Raw genomic sequence first — 16,785 nt, forward strand, 5'->3', positions numbered from 1 at the left:
GAAAATAACCCAAGTGGGAATGTGACTAAAACAGAGATGATGAGCCTTCCTCTACCAACCAGGCCATTCACCATTGCCTTCCAGCTACAGTGCTAGCAACTCATCCATTTGCAGCATGATATGGCAGTTCCTGCCTGCTTCCCACAATGCTTGGTCCAGATCAGACAGCTATTGTTGTCCTTCACATCCTGCAGTTCTCCTGCTCACCCTGGACAAGCCCATCAGTCCTGTGTGGCAGTTGTGGCAGTCTCAAATTGGCATGCATGTGTCCCAGGGAGCTGATGGATCTTCTGCCGTCCGCAGTGGACTGCAACCTGGTGAATTGTTCTCAAAGTCAAATGGGCTGTATTTGAACACTCTGTGCCAGCTCAGCCCATCCCAGCCCATTAAAAGATGGAAATACTCAGACTGCTGACGGATGACAGCAGTGCTGACTCCTCCCCAGGCTCTGCAACTTGGGAGTGGCAAAGACATACTCTGTTGTTGTACTGTTCTAATTCGCACTGCAATGGTGTTCAACATCCCCAGGCAAAGATCAGGACCTTTTTTAAGGGGCTTGAGGAAGGCATCAGAGCTGATCTTGTTTGTTTTTTTTTTGTTTTGGTTTGGTTTTGTTTTGGTTTTTTTTTGTTGTTGTTGTTTGTTTGTTTTGTTTTGGTGGGTTTTTTTGTGAAAAGAAGATCCCTAGACAAGGTGGAACTGTGAATGAAGGGAAATAAATTATCTGCCTGCAGGTCTCCCGATCACAGCAGTCAGTTAGGCTCCTTTGGTCCTTGGGGACACCTTGAGCCATCCTCCCCACTACCAGGAGGGGCACTCCAACCCCAGAGATCACCAGGACATGTTGCTGCAGCCCACTGACTTCTGAGTGTATTGTGGGAGCTTGCTGCCAGCAGTGCTCCAGCAGGACAGAGTTGCAGAAGTTTGCACAGCATTTCTGTGCTGAGCTGCAGTAGCCTTGGTGTTCTTGGTGGTGTTCAGCTCTGCTGAAAACTTCAGTTCTTCACTGATTAATGTCCTGCATTCAGAGCCTTCCTGGCTCCTCTTGGCTCCTTTGTCAACCTATTTCTTTTCTGCTTGCAGGTCGATGCACCATGTAGGATAGAAAGAGCAAAAGATCCTCTGCTTCGAGATCATGTTTTCTCCTGTGATATGTCCCATGGTGTTGTCCCTGCCAACGGGAAGCTGGTCTTGTGCATACGATTTCAGCCTCAGATAGTAGGAGAGCACAGTACCGACTATTTCACTATAATATCTGCTGGATGCCTCTTGCAGACCGTCCTGAAGGTGGTTGGCTCATGTAAAGGTACCACAGTGAAAGCCTTCCCTGTTTCTCCCCATCGTCATTGTCTTAGCACTGCAGAGGAAGGGCTAGGGACTGTCACAGCCCTGAGTCACATACTTACCTTCTGTTGGGATCCAGGCTGTCTCTGGTGCACCATTTGGGGTTTATACTTGCTTGAGACAGATGTGAGACTGTTAGAAGTCCAGGTGTTTGCTAGGACTGGTGGTTTTTCTAATGAGGTGATTCTAGTTTGGGAAGATCAGTTAAGTGCAGCAGTGGCTTGTGACGTTGACAGAAACAGCTATGACAGGTCCAGGATCTGTCTTACATGTTGTTATGCTAGGTCCTTTAGTGTCCCTGCACCAACATTCTGTGGACTTTGACTGGATCAATCTTGGGGAAAGTTTGATGCAGACGCTGAAAATCAGCAACATCTCAGATGTCCCAGCCTATTACCAATTTGATATCGATGTCAGAGGGAGTGTCTTCTCCTTGGATCGACCCTGTGGAGTCTTGGAGGGCATAACAACACTAGCACTGAATGTGACCTTTCGACCTACTCACCCCATCAGCTATCACCGCAGAGTGGTGTGCCTTGTCCACCATCAGGTATGAGAGGCAAAGGGTGGTGTCATCGCTGTGATAGCTCAGAGGGATCTTCCAATGTAACCCATCAGAGCTGGCCTCTCTCACTTAGTATCCCCCACAGGTCTCGTTCCACTGCGTTTCCATTGACACCTGTCACATAATCATAGAATCATTTAGGTTGGAAAGGACCTTTCAGATCATCGAGTCAAACCACTAACCCAACAATGCCAAGTCCACCGCTAAACCATGTCCCTAAGCACCACATCTACACTTCTTTTAAATACCTCCAGGGTTGGTGACTCCACCACTTCCCTGAGCAGCCTGTTTCAGTGCTTGACAACCCTTTTGGCGAAGAAATTTTTCCTAATATCCAATTTAAACCTCTCCTGGCACAACTTGAGGCCATTTCCTCTTGTCCTATTGCTTGTTGCTTAGGAGAAGAGACCAACACCCACCTCACTACAGTTTCCTTTCATGTAGTTGTAGAGAGCGAAAGGGTCTCCCCTGAGCCTCCTTTTCTCCAGGCTAAACAACCCCAGTTTCCTCAGCTGCTCCTCACAAGACTTGTGCTCTAGACCCTTTACCAGTTCTTCTTTGGACATGCTCCAGCACCTCAATGTCTTTGTTGTAGTGAGGGGCCCAAAACTGAACACAGTTCAGTATCCGAGGTGTGGCCTTACCAGTGCCGAGTACAGGGGGATGATCACTTCCCTAGTCCTGCTGGCCACACTATTTCTGATACGAGCCAGGATGCTATTGGCCTTCTTGGCCAGCTGGGCACACTGCTGGCTCATATTCAGCCAGCTGTCGATCAGATCCTCAGATCCTTTCCCTCCAGGCAGCTTTCCAGCCACTCTTCCCCAGGCCTGTAGCATTGCATGGGGTTGTTGTGACCCAAGTGTGGGACCTGGGCTCTTGTTGAGCAGAATTCCCATGGTGCAGGTTCCTATCAGCAGTAGAGGGCTGATGTGGACAGACAGTCAGTAATGCCTCTGGGAAGAGTGAGGTGCATCCTCAGTGGATCCTGTTCATTTCTCTGAGTGAAATTTAGCTGCACAGCCATGCACTGAGTGCCTTCAACTTTCACTCCAGTTTCAAGAAAGTTCTTGTGTCCTGTCAAGACATAAAGTAAATGGCAGTCTAATATTGCAGATGCTAAGCCTTTCCCAGGCATGGTTTTGGAAGTGAGGTACTAGGATGGTGTAACTCTCAAAACAATCACAGAAGGACAATTTATTATAAACCTTTCTGGTGTTTTCCCAGGAACCCATGTATGTGGACTTTTTTGGTACCTGCCATTCAGACATAGCTAAGCCAGCCATCCTTCAGGCAAGACACCTCTCCTGGTACCGAACCAACATGGTGAGGGGACTGACTTTCTACCCCCCTGATATCCTGAGTGTGATGCTGAAGGATGGGAAGTTGCAGATGGATGAAAAGGGAGCCCTCATGCTGCCCCCCAAGGTATGAGCTGCCCTCCCTGGAACCTAAGGTGCTGTTCTCTGCAGATGTTGGGCTTCTGTTGCACAAGCCAGACAGATCTAGAAGGACTCGCAGGTGCCAGACTGATTTCTTTAGTATCTCTGCTGTTAATGTTCCCAGCACACACCAATACTATCTATGTCAGTTGGGTCTTACCCAAGTCCAGCCACTAAGCCACTTTCTGGCTTTAACTCAGTCACGGTGTCTTCTTTTGCTTCATGTAGCTTCAGACTGAGCACTGGCTTACAAACAGGAGCCTCTTTGAAGCCTAGACTTGGAGATGTCCTGGAAACTGTCAATGAAGCACGTCTTGCGTGCCCTCTTGCTTGTGAAGGCAGTCAGGACTGCAGTGCCTGGTGCCTCCCAGAGGCACACTTCCCCTGCTCACGCTGAGATGTTTCCATCCTGTAGATCCCTCAGGACAAGCCTCCCAAGGAATACTTTGAAGCCAACTCCATGACTGAATATTTCTACGATGGTGTAAGCAGTGACCTGGCATTGTTTCCTCCTCACATTAGTGTCAGCCCCAGGGAGTATGATTTTGGTTGCTGCGTGCCACTCCACAAGGTAGAACCACTTCCTCTCTCTGTGACCAACCACACCAAAGGAACGATCACTGTTGCCTGGACTCCAAGCCATGGCAGTGCCTTCCGAGTGAGCCCTGAAATCTGTGACATCCCACCTTTGAAGTCTTCAGCCTTCCGTGTTCTTTTCCAGCCCACTCAGCTCAACAGTCTCTATGCAGCAGAGCTGGAAGGTTTTGCCTCCTACAAGGTTAGTAGGAATTACTAGGACCAGTTTCCAGAGAGGGCCTGGCAAGAGGCTGCAGGCTAAAGGCTTTTGGGGGAGTTAAAATTCAAATGGAACCTTTCATTTTGAGTTTGGCAAGCTGGCATCTTTACTAACTCCTTTGGCCACTGTTTTGATACACTGGTGGGTTAAAATTTCTTCTTCACCTGTGTCCTGGCAAAGATAAATCAGCAAAGCAAGCCACAGCTCATGCATATGGACAGTTACACTTGCTCTTACCCCCAGTGAATGTGAAGTAATGTACACCGCACTGAAGGAAGAATTACTGTGGGTTACCGCACTATTAGCATAGATGGGAGCCTGCACGAGGATGGTTGTTGTGGCCTGGGTGGTGGGCAGAAACTTGATTTTTGTGTCTGGCCCTCCACAACTAAAGCTGCTGAGGGCACTCTACATCACTGAAGCCTCTCCTCCCATGTGATGTGAGATTCACATCACCAAGGCTGCAATTGCAGGTTTTAGCACCCAGAAACTTCCTGGTAGGAGAGAGATCTTCATTACATTGTTGATTATTCTTCTTGCATTTTTCTTCCCTTCTAAGCCAGTGTGGAGGATATCTGGGAGTAACCTTAGAGTCAGGAGTTTCTTAGGCTCAGGTAAAGGATAGATGATAATTTTCAGTGACTTACTGTTAAATGCTAACTTTAGCACCTGCAAATATCTGAAACTGCACTAGGGTGTCTGCAGACCCTCCTTCTCTAAGGCAACTCTTGTAGTATCACAGAACAGCTGGGATAGGTCCTTCTGCTTGAAAGTCACTCCATAGTCTTTTGGGTCTGAAATGTAGTTATTTGGGAAAGCAGCACTTGTGTTTCTCATCTGGCACTGGTCAGTTCTTCCCTGAAAAAGTCAATTCCTCAGCCCCAGGAATGCCATTGAAACAAACTGCTGATGATGATGACACATGCACTTGAAGGCACCTTGCCACACTCCCTTCCTGCATGCACTCTGTTCTATCTCTTGCATGCCTGCAGGTGCTGAGACACTACAGCAACATTGAGGAGGATGCCACCATCTGTCCATCCTGGTGCCTGACTGTCAGGCTGAGAGCGCACACGTATGAAGCAGAACGGGAACACTTTGTCCCACAGTACATCCTGGATGTCCCCAAGGTGTGTAACTGGTTGATTGGATCTTTGCAGAGATGCTCAGTGTTTACATCTGAAGTCTTTACCTTGTCTCCCATTGCACCATCCTGAGATGTGGCTTAAGTGGTTTCTGAGGGTGTGGAGACTCCCGCTTTGGTATAGAGGTAGGATGCTTTCTCCTGCGTTATCTTCCTAGCCTCCAGTGTGTCAGGTTACACTGAGCATCTCAGCTCTGAGAGGGAAAACTGTTGGGATCTCCTTCCTTTCTGTTTAAGTGGACATAGGCACTGACAAGGGTGCTTAGTCCCCTCCCAGGAGCCTCAGACACTCTGCATGCACTTTGGCAAATGGAGGGCAGCACACAGAATCCTCACTTATAGAAGAGAAGTGGTTGCAAGGTAGAGTGGAAGTTTTCCTGACTGTCTCTGCTGTTTCTGTAGTACAAGAAAGTATTGCTCCTATGAGGTAAAGTGAGATCTGACCCTAGGAAGTAAGAATAGTCTTGAGAACCTCTTAGAAAATCCCCTCAGCTAGTTCAGGACATGCAGCCTGTATCTGATATGCATGAGCTGGAGCAAATTCCAGGTTTCTGAAATTCTTAATCCAGGAGGTCACTATCCATGCAGAGGCTGTAGGCCTCAGTAAGGAGGATGACCAAAAAGAATTGCATAATGGAAAGTAGCTTCACTGATCCTGTGAGCCTATGAAAGATGAGGGCCACTGTGGGAAGGGAAAAGACCATAATTTGTATATCCTTGGGTGATTTCCTTTCTTTCTTTGAAGAGAACTAGTTACAAATTTCTCCATAGACTCAGGATAGTGCTTGTTTGAACCTGGAATTCAACACAGTGAAAACTTTTTCTTTAAGCTGGTTTTATAAACCCAGTGCAAACAGCTCTTGCTTGTCTCCACCAGACTTTTCCTCCTGTGGCTCCTAACACTGATACCTACTGCAGTATGCTGCTCTTGAACACAGGCACCTCTTCGATAACCTTCAGTGTGAACCAAGCTGCCTGTCCCTCTGTTTTGGTCAAGCCCTGCTCAGGACACATCATTCCAGGAGGCCACCAGATTTTCTTTCTCTCCACTCACCCAGTTAACACAGTCTCACAGCAGCATGTCCTGCCTTTGCAGCTGAACTCTTGTCCTGGATACACCAAGGTAGGGAGGGGGAAGTAGAAGACGGTGAGCAAAGTTTTGTTCCCTTGTAGTCTTCCCTTTTCACAGTGACTTGTGTTGTCATCCCTATTATATCTCCTGATGGTTAGTTTTGGTTTTTCCCTTTGGAAATAGGAATGAAAGAATATTTTCAACATTTAAGATGGGGCAAAACTGCAGACAGAGTATGCTTGTGGTGCCAGACATCCTGTACTCCTTGTTCCCTTGGGCTTCCATCTCCTGGAATGCACTATACTATGCTCAGGGCCCTCCTTGACAGCACAATCTGAAGTCCTTCCCCTCTTCCTTCAGACCCAGTTTGTTCTTGCTTCTCTCTTGGAAGGAGCAACATCTTTGCAAGGTCCCTCGAGAGGTAGCTGAGATGTCTGTCTAATTTCTGTTACTTTTCCCCTAATTCCACAGGAGATTGCTCTCCGGAGTTGTGGAGAGTCCCTTCTTTTGCTCTTAGAAGGTGATGGAAATCTATATTTCAAGCCTGTCTATATAGGGACCTCCTCTACACGAATGTATACCATAAAAAACTGCACAAGGCTACCTATGGTTTTCACATGGAAGATCCATGAGACTGACAGGAAGATCCTGTCTGTCAGCCCCACTGCAGGGATCCTTCAACCCTATGAAGCCATGGTAAGTTCAAGTTCTACTAAAGTTGTACTTTGCTCTCTACAGTACAGCTATGGAGTGTTTAGAGCAGAAATGTGAGGGGTGCCAATAATTTGGTCATTAATGCTAAAGTTGGAGAATACCAGCCAGTGTCTTAGCTTGGGTTGCAAGCCAGCATCTGCAGTCATGCTGGTTCCCACAGTGTGGATTTGCCCAAACATGATGACATCCTCCTTGACTACAGGACCAAGCAGGCCTTAAACAGGCACTAAATCATGATACCCTGGATGACAGCAACTTTGTCATGCACCAGATGTTAACAAGATGGAGGACAAATGAGACCACAAGAGAGTTTATGATATTTTTCTGTTCTTCCACCTGTAAATTCAGGTTCTAAACTTCTACTGTATTCCTGAGTGCTTTTTGAGAGTACTGAGAAGTAGCATATCTTTGAATATCTGAATGTGCATGCCCAATATGAACCTTTGACAGAGGCAGAGATGGTGGAGGATTGAAGTGAGAGTGTCTCCAGAGTTGTCGGTAGAGGACTAGGTTAGCTGTAATGGAGGAAGGGGCTGTGCATTGAATGTAACCATTGTGGTGTATAGGTTTGGCTCTGGTCTGGAGCTCCTGTGAATGCTCTCCTTCCCTCTTGTGATTTCAGGCTCAGGCATGGACTTTTACTCCTGAAAAGGAGACCAAATATCTGCTGCGTGCTATGGTGTCTGTGAGGAGGAAAAGCCCAGACCCTATGTCTCCCCAAAGTGTCCGTTATGCCTTACGGATTGTTGGAGAGGGGGCTCTGGGCACCATCAGGGTAAGGAACTGGGGCCCACTGGGTAGTAGGAGGTGTACTAGGGTGGGATAGGGGTCTTGGGCTTCCCTTTTTTGCACAATCTGTACTGGAGGCAACCAATAAGGATTTACAGCAGAATTCCCAGACGTTGCTCTCAGTGGAGATGACAGAGCTGATTCTGGCAACCTAATGGCAATGGCATGATGTGAATGTCCTGTCAGTTCAAACGTGGCCTGCCCAAATCCTCTAGGATCACTCTCAACTCCTCTGTTCCAGACTGAACTGAGCAAGTCCTTTGGCTCCTTGGGACTCCCAGCTCTCTCCTCTCATTCTGTCTTCAACATTTGTTCTGTCTTCAGTCCAGTTTCTAAGTGAAGTGGACCTGACTGCTAAAGTGGTGTTGCTAGCACACATCCACTTAGCTTTCTTCCTATTATCTGCAGATCTGTGCAGCCACCCTTGTTTTCAGGCACATTTCCTAAGGAACCAGAGCTAAAAAAAATAATTCTTTGTAGGCCATTGCCCAATGTCAGTCATGTTGGATGGATGGGTAGAAATGTCTTAGAGGTGTTTAGTCACTATAAATTGCATGCAAGCGGATGACTAGCCAAAAGACAAGGGGGACTTTTAATGCAGACATGGAGGGACCAACAGATTTGCCCCAGGTGCAGCTGGCCAGCTAGTGTCCCCATAGCCCCAAATGTGCTGCATCCTACCCAACCAGCAGCCCAAATAACAGTAGGAGAGTGCCTTTGGAGGAGGGATTGAGCCCCTTGCAGCCCTGTTCCAACATCTCCCGGGGCATGACAGGTCACACACAAAGCAGGGAGCCCTTTGCACCACACTGTGCATGCCAAGGGATCAGCATGTGGTGAGATAAGTGGTGGCTACGCTCGACTTCTATGCAGGGAGCCCTTTGCACCACACTGTGCATGCCAAGGGATCAGCATGTGGTGAGATAAGTGGTGGCTACGCTCGACTTCTATGCTCGATGTGTAACAGTGACCTTTGCATGGCGGGTTTGAATTCCAGGCACAAAAGGAGCACCTGGACCTTGGAAATGTTCTAGTTGGTGACCTGCAAAGCTGCAGCGTTGTACTGCTAAATGATGGGATCTGTTCTCTGAAGTACATCCTCAGCGTGGAACAACTGATCACTGGGCCTTGTGACCCCGAGGAGTTCTGCAGCGATCCGCTGGGTACTGTAAGGGATGTAGCATGGGGTGGGGGCCTTGGCTTTCCCCTCTTTTCTGCAAACTCAATCCAGCATGAACTCGGAGGTTGGGCTGGTTACTGGCTAGCTTGCCTTGATTCTAAGTGCCTTAAGGGATCTGCTCCTTTGCTTAGGGATTTGCTACAGGTGACTCTTCTATCTTACTGGAAAAAGCATAACCCAGAGCCTGACAACTGAAGCTAGACCAATTTGAAATAAGATGTGATTTCCCAGCAGAGAAGGGAGTTAAATAAAGGAGTTTCCCAGAAGAAATGGTGGAGTGCAACACTTAGCTGCCTTTCTAGAGGAACTCCTCTGGAGAAGTTCCCTGTTCTTTGCTGGCCAAAGGCAGGCTGGGTACTCCCAATGAGCTGCCTTCAGCTGTAGTCTGGGAATCCCAACTTCAGCACCTGAAACTGGTCCTAATGATTAGGCATGGGGTGGGGGGGCAATGGCTTGAGTGCAGGTAGGCTTAGGAAGCTGTGCGCTGAACATGTGTGTGGTGTAAAAGAGATCAGTGATGCCAAGAGCTCATACCATCTCTTTTCTCCTACAGCTCTAGAGCTGGAACACTCTAGAGGGACAATCCCCGCAAGGTCAAAAGCTTTTGTCCAAATAACAGTCAGGCCAGTCCGTCGGCTGCATTACACCTGGTCAATCAAATATGCTATTTGCACCCCCACAGGTGAGAGATGGGTATTTTGGGAAAATCATTCCCTCCCAACCAGGTAGAGTGTGTCATAACAGGCTGAGCTGCACAGCTCCCAATGTATGAGTCCTGCCTGAAGAAATCCTGGTGATGAGCAATTCACCAGAGCCAGATCCTATGTGCTGTCTACTTTTTGCTGCACCTTTGGGGGTTAGAATTATGACTGAGCCATAAGACACAGACAGGGAGAGCTCCAAGTTTCCTGCTGCTGTGGTCACAAGATTCCCTGCTCCTCTGCATGACCATGGCCTTTTACAATGTGTCCTGAAACATATTCTGAGAGCTTCATGCAACCAGTCCTATGCAGCTGGGGTCCTTTTTGCATATCTGTATTGGTCCCTGTATGAGAAAGAATGCAGTTGAACTAGAAAAGGTATGGAGAGGGGCAACAGGGCTGTTCAGAGGTGGGGAACAGCACTTGTACAAGAAGAGACTAGTTAGACAAGGAGTTTCCATCTTGGAAAGTGGAGAATGGCAATGCCACATGAATGGTATGGAGAAGACAAGATGTAAACAAATGCTTATGATTTTTCAGTGTGAAAACAAGGGACACTTCATAAAATGACTAGGCTGTAGGCTTAAATCAAAAAAGGGAGTTTTCACATAGTGCAGAACTAAACTGTGTAAATACACTGTTGAAAAGGATCACATTCATAGTCTTTTGGTGATCTCTAAATGTAGAAATCAAGGTACAACGAGAAGTCAGTGGTTTAGAACTTTTCAGAAGCTGTCAAAGAAAAGACTATGTATGAGTCCTGTTCTTTCTTTCTGTCATGGATAAACCCCAGCCAGCAACTAAGCACCATGCAGCTGCTCACTCCCCCCCGCCCCCCCCCCCCCAGTGGGATGGGGAGAGAATCAAAAGGAAAAAGGTAAAACTCGTGGGTTGAGATAAGAACAGTTTAATAGAACAGAAAGGAAGAAGCTAACAATGATAATAATAATAATAGTAAAATGACAATACTAATAAAATGATTGGAATATACAAAACAAGTGATGTACAATGCAATTGCTCACCACTCACCAACTGATTCCCAGTTAGTTCCTAAGCAGTGATCCCCCCCAGGCCAACTCCCCCCAGTTTTTATACTAGGCATGATGTCACATGGTATGGAATACCCCTTTGGCCAGATTGGATCAGGTGCCCTGGCTGTGTCCCCTCCCAAATTCTTGTGCCCCTCCAGCCTTCTTGCTGGCTGGACATGAGAAACTGAAAAATCCTTGACTTAGTCTAAACATTAATTGGCAACAACTGAAAACATCAGTGTGTTATCAACATTCTTCTCATACTAAATCCAAAACATAAGACTATACCAGCTTCTAGAAAGAAAATTAACTCTATCCCAGCTGAAACCAGGACACTTTCTTTGGTCTGGGTAGGGCCTTTCTCCATTTTGCTCTCCCAGACAGCTGCCCCTTAATGGTGCATGACTACTTATTGGTGTTTCTTTCTCTCCCAAGCTACAGATCTTGCAAGCACGACAAAAGAGCAGCGGCCCCTCTGCTGCATTGTAGCAACAGGCGTCTACCCAACTTTCTGCATCACAGATGCCTGTTCAGCAGGGAGTGCCAGCGGTATCAGCAAGTTGCACCTCTGGAGGCTCTTTTCCTTGGACACACTGAATGAATACTTGGAGCGAGACCCGACTCCCAATGAGCTCACCTACAGAGTTCCCACAAGGCACAGGTGAGATGAGGAAGTGGCTCAGAGGATCTTTCAGTCCCTTGCACGAGCCAGACAGAGATGCTGTGGCCATTGCCTTGTGTTGCAGCTCACTGCTGCATGGCATTCTGTTATTCCATCCTAGCAGGCAGTTGCTCGCCTCTGCTTCTCTGCTTACTCTCCCTAGAAAGGAGCTACAGAAACAAAGAATAATTTCATTGCAATAGATCTCTAAAAGTCCCTGATCTAACCCCTTGCTTAAAGCAGGGACAAGAAGATCAGGTTGCTCAGGGCCTTGTCCAGTTCAATGCTGTATATCTCCAAGGATGAAGAAACCACAGCTTGTCTGGGCACCTGATTCCAGTGTTTGACCACTTCCATGGTAAAAACTTTTTTTCCTAGTATCTGACTGGAATATCTTGTGTTGCAACTTGTGCAGTTGCCATCCCTGAGCCCTTGCTTCATAAGGCTGAACAAACCCAGGTCTCTTAGTCGCTCCATGTAAATAATGTGCTCCAGCCCTCAACCATCTTGCTGGCCCTCCACTGGACCTGCTCCAGTATGTCATTGACTTCCTTGTACTGGGAAGCCGAAAAGAGGCTTCAGCTAAGCAGGAGTCTCTTATGCCACTCACTCTCATTAGGCATATATAAAAGACTTTTTGGAGAAAATCAAAAGGCCTGCCTTACACCCAGTATCCTTTTTCCCAAAAGGTCCAAGAACATAAGGTCAGAGAAGAATTATAATGAAGAAAACCAGTGTAGAATGACCCTTTCCCTGTCATGCCCTGCCAACCCTTCCTCCTGTCTGAATTTAATCTCCTTTTTCTCTCCTGTGACCAGCACATGCCTGATCCCTCCAGTGTACACCCCTTTCCTGCTGGATTTCAACTTTGGGGCTGCCCCGATAGGCTCAGAGCCTACCCTTGTGATGCTCCTGCTGAAGAACAAGGGTGTGGTGCCTGTGGAGTGGTAAGTGGTGCTTGCTGGATCTCAGCCTTCTTTCTGGGGTCTGTCTGGAGACATTGAAATGCTCAAAGGGGCCGTGAGACATTTGCAAATTAAAGGGGTGGATTTTGTAGGTGTGGCTTGTGTTCTGGAGCTATGACTGAGATCTGTTGGTGGGTCTGAGTGGGGAAGGAAGCAAGGGATGGCAGACAGTTCTGCAGATCAGGCTTGATGAAATGTGATGTGTCCACCACCTGGGCTAAGCCTGGCTGGACTGAATATGCTGACCACAACCCTGGGGAAGTTGTGTGTTCCTGTTGCTGATCAGCTGACTGGTTCCCTAGGGCCTTCTTGTTTCCTTATGATCAGAAAATGGACATGGAGCACTGGGCAGAGGATGCTGAGTTTAGCCCCCATGAGCTGCACCAGATGAGAATTCAGGATAACCAGCTCTTCAGTGTTTCCCCAAAGTCAGGGAAACTTCTTCCAGGACAGGAGGAATCAGTCCAGCTCTCACACAGGTGATGTCAACTACCTGTACTTCAGGGCCTCATGCTGCATGCTGGGAGATCACATGCCCTCAGTCCCGTCTTTCCATGCCAGATCCTTTCCCTTCACATGCTCCTTGCCCAGCAGAGACTGGGCAAGTAAAAAGTCCCTGAGTATGTCCTGTTTCTGGACCCCACAGAGCTTGTCTTCCTCAGGGGTATGTTGTTAATGTGCTTTAACACTGCAGCGCAAGAGGCATTTAGTATGACATGCTGGGGACACTGCTCTGCTTTGACCTGACAGCTGCGGAGACAAAGAAGTTTTTGCACTTCCTGTGTTTTTGACTATACAGTGATAGTTTTGTCATCTGCTATAACTGCTAGCCCTTGTGTGCCTGTGGAGGCTATGAAGAAAGCTGAATACCTCCCCTTTCACAGCAGACCTGATCTGAGAAGTACTGGTATTTCAAATGGCGTTGGCCTAGAAACTTGGGTCCCTAAATTGGTGCAGGACTAAAATCAACATTGCATCACTCATTCCCACCCAAATACAACTGTCCCCCTCCCTCTCTCAGTGGCCCTTACGCAACAGTGACTCTTTAGCTGGGAAGTGAATTGTCTCTAATCTACTGTGTGATCCTGATTCTATCACCCTGGGCACAAGGTTGGTTTCTAATGTTTTCCTCTCTCTCCTCTTTCACTGCTAGACATGATTTCATTGGCACTGATCGCCTCCCTGTCCTGCTGAAGGTTTCTTATGGCCATGAGATTCTGGTAAGATAGCAGGTGTCTCTTGCTTCTGTTTGCAGAACAGCAGCAGGTAGGAACTGAATTAAAAGCTGTTTTCCCCAGAAGCTGCATGGTGTGCAGGGGCTGTGGCCTTCCCCAGGAATTTGCACTGGCCAGGCAGTAACACAGGGCCAAGCAGCGACATAAAACCAATATCCTGACAAATTTGTGGTTCCAGCACAGTGTGATGTGGCAGTCACTGGCAAAATGGCCCTTGGATGTAGCATCTGCTGATTTTCCCAGCAAGAGGAGGATTATTATTATTATTGTTTTATTAAATTTTTATTTATTTATTTTTAACCTTTGTATTTTATTGGTAGCGTTAGTGCAGAATTGTTCCCTCCTCCAGGCCAACTCCAAGTCCAAGACAGCCCTTCTGGGTTTTACAATCCTTGCATGCTTTCCACTCTCAAGTGTAAGTCAGGGACAGGATTTCTGTGCTTGCTTCCCCTCATTTCATCCGCCTCACCATGAGTTCTTCCATGCAGTGATCCTGGAGTTCAGATCTGCAGCCCATCCTAGTTCTCTCATATGCAGCTTTCCTGAATCTCTCCATCTTCACAGTTCTCTATGCTCTTCAAAACACTCTGGAATGTGTTTTTTTTCCAAAAGTACCACCTGCACTGGCTGCAGTTTGGGGTCACACATGCTGACACAGGGTGGCAGAGCATCCTCCAGCTCTGGAGGTATGGAGGCAGCTGCTTCCCCAGGCCCAGAAGGTACTCCCTGCATTCCTGGTTGGCTGTTCCTACTGCAGCCCTGATGCCTTTGTCCACCCACTTATTTCTCCTTGCCAATGATGGAGTAGCTTTCTACTCATTCTTCCTGCTTCAGTGCTTGCTAAAGCATCCTGGAGCTGATCTGTGGTGTGTTTTCCGTGAGCATTTCCTCAGGCTTGGAACTAATTTCTCTCTCTTTCCCTCTCTCAAACTGTCAGTTAGAGTCAAAGTCACCTTGTGCTCTGCCAGGCATAGCTCATGCCCGGTTGAGCCTTCCTGTCTGTCTCTGAAGTTTCCTATGAGACCATTGTATTCACACATCTCTTTTATTTTTCTTTTCTTTCAGGACTGTTGTCAGCTGAAAATCCAACCCTTTGACCAAGCTGTTCAAACAGTGGCTTAACTGTGCCTTCCCTCAAAGCCCTTGGACAGGCTCCCTGTGCTCTGCCTGCCTGGCACAATCCTGAGTGGATGTGAGCATTTCACCAGCTGCCCAGTGAGGGAATAAGCTTTGGAGCACCCTGCAGGGCACACATGCTCTCTTACCACACAGCCAGTGGCTTTGGCGGCTACCAGAGGCCATCACCCTACCTCATGCTGTCACTGCAGAAGGGGGTGAAAAATCATGGGAGGCCCTGCGGATGATAAAAGATCCCTGGGTGCATTGGAGCTCTGCAATAAGAGCTGCAGAGGCCAATCCAGAGACCTGGAGCCGTGCAGGTGGTTACAACCTGCAGGGATCCACAGTGCCAGTACTGAACTGCTAATATCAGAAGGTAGAAGTGGAAGAGGCTCCTCTTTCTGCAGAGAGGGCAACTGCGGTTGAGGGCAGTGTGCCTTCTTTCCTTTCAGTCATGGCATGAAGAGCACAGGGTTGCCAGCCCCCATTGCAGAGACTGCCCTAAGTGTGCTCACATGCCAGGGTTGAACGGATCCTCACCTGGGAATCTGGTGAAATGTGCAGAATATTTGCTAACTTTAAAGGAAGCAAATGCCATAATGTCACCCCAAAAGTTAAGCTTTGGAAATTTGAAAAAGTAACAATAAGCAGAGGTAGAGACCATTGGGCTGGGGTATTGCTTGGTCATTCTGCCAAATTTGAAATTGCCTGGCTTCAGAGAGCTGATGTTAGTCAGCTGCAGGCCAATGCCTGACTTTTGGGGGGGTCCAAATTTACCCCTGTGATGGCTTTACCCGTGTGGATGGATTTTGACCTCCCATGCCTCTGCTTCCCCAAGAGAGTCTGTCTGCTTCATCTCCAGAAGGAGCTCCCTCCCCATTACTCCTTTCCAACTTCATGGCCAACTTTCAGTCCTGAGATGACTGGATTTATAGGTGCTCTGAAGGACCCAAACTGACTTCCCATTGGAAATTTCTTCCAGCTGCAGGATGAAACTTCTGTGGGACTTGTGTTACCCACTTCCTTGTGCAGGAGGGAAACAGCCTCCCGCTGCCTAATACTCTCACAGGTTGTCCTTTGCCTCATCACCATAGCCTGCCTGTAAGAGTGCAGCTGTGACCTTGTTCTTAGAGCTCTGGGATAGCTTGGCCAGTAGAATCTGCAGCCCTCAGCAATTTTAGTAGGAAAAACCCAGCTGGCTGCAGGTGTTGCAGGATGAGGTAGCCTTGTTCCCAGAACTCGCTGGAGAGCAGGGCTGGATCCCAGGGAGAAGCCCCGAGCACACAAGATCTGTAAGCTGGAAGTGTTTGCACTTCACTTCATAGCTGCTAATTAGGTATTGTGAGATGTTGTCACCTGCAGCACCTGTTCTCCAGTCAGCTCTCCTCCCTTGGGGAATCTGGCATCCCTGTCCTCTCATGCTCTTAAGTCATCACTGTGGGACAAAGTCTGCGTGCTCTGGAAGGAGAACTGATTGCAGCAGGTCTTCACCATTCTCCATTTGTCTTCCTTTAACTGATAGTCCTCTTAATTGTTGCATCCTGTGTCTGTTGAAACTGATGACAGTTCTTCCCTGGCGGTTGTGGTCTGGTGGAATCCAAGTTGGCTTTTTGACTCAAGTAATATAAATGGGTGTTTTGCTCCCAAAGCTCAGGAAGCTTTCTGTGCCTTTTTCCCTTGCCATTTGAAAGTGACAGCTTTTGTCCTCCTCCCATTTGCACTTCATCTGGCTTGCTGAGGCCCTCAGGAGGCTGAATGCTCATGTAATGCTTTGAAAAGATCCCATGTGGGACCTTGCTAGTATTGCAGTCCTCTCTCCCTCCTTACTTTGCTTATGGAGCTGAACTGGAATGGGTTGTTTTGGAGAAATCGGCATTCTCTGCTTTTTTAGGCAGCTGATACAGTATCTCCTGCAGGTGTCTGTCCAGGCATCCACCTGCAGTCACAAATCTTCTCTCCATCTTCTGCATATGCACTTGAAAAATAGCCATGCTTTAGGCTTAGCCAATTGTGAATTACAGCAACTT

General features: G+C 47.7%; 1 protein-coding gene across 1 annotated transcript in view; it reads left to right on the forward strand.

Moving 5' to 3' along the window:
* The window catches only part of CFAP65 (cilia and flagella associated protein 65), a 33,511-nt gene that overhangs the window by 5,480 nt on the left and 11,246 nt on the right, over positions 1 to 16,785 (forward strand). The window contains 14 exon segments of the mRNA XM_049802991.1: positions 1,084 to 1,306; positions 1,629 to 1,894; positions 3,137 to 3,337; positions 3,767 to 4,129; positions 5,140 to 5,277; positions 6,169 to 6,414; positions 6,835 to 7,059; positions 7,700 to 7,852; positions 8,864 to 9,029; positions 9,600 to 9,728; positions 11,214 to 11,439; positions 12,258 to 12,386; positions 12,707 to 12,883; positions 13,558 to 13,624. Coding sequence (XP_049658948.1) covers positions 1,084 to 1,306; positions 1,629 to 1,894; positions 3,137 to 3,337; positions 3,767 to 4,129; positions 5,140 to 5,277; positions 6,169 to 6,414; positions 6,835 to 7,059; positions 7,700 to 7,852; positions 8,864 to 9,029; positions 9,600 to 9,728; positions 11,214 to 11,439; positions 12,258 to 12,386; positions 12,707 to 12,883; positions 13,558 to 13,624 — 2,709 coding nt within the window.

Source organism: Accipiter gentilis, chromosome 1 (genome assembly GCF_929443795.1).
Source record: "Accipiter gentilis chromosome 1, bAccGen1.1, whole genome shotgun sequence".
NCBI lineage: Eukaryota > Metazoa > Chordata > Aves > Accipitriformes > Accipitridae > Astur > Astur gentilis.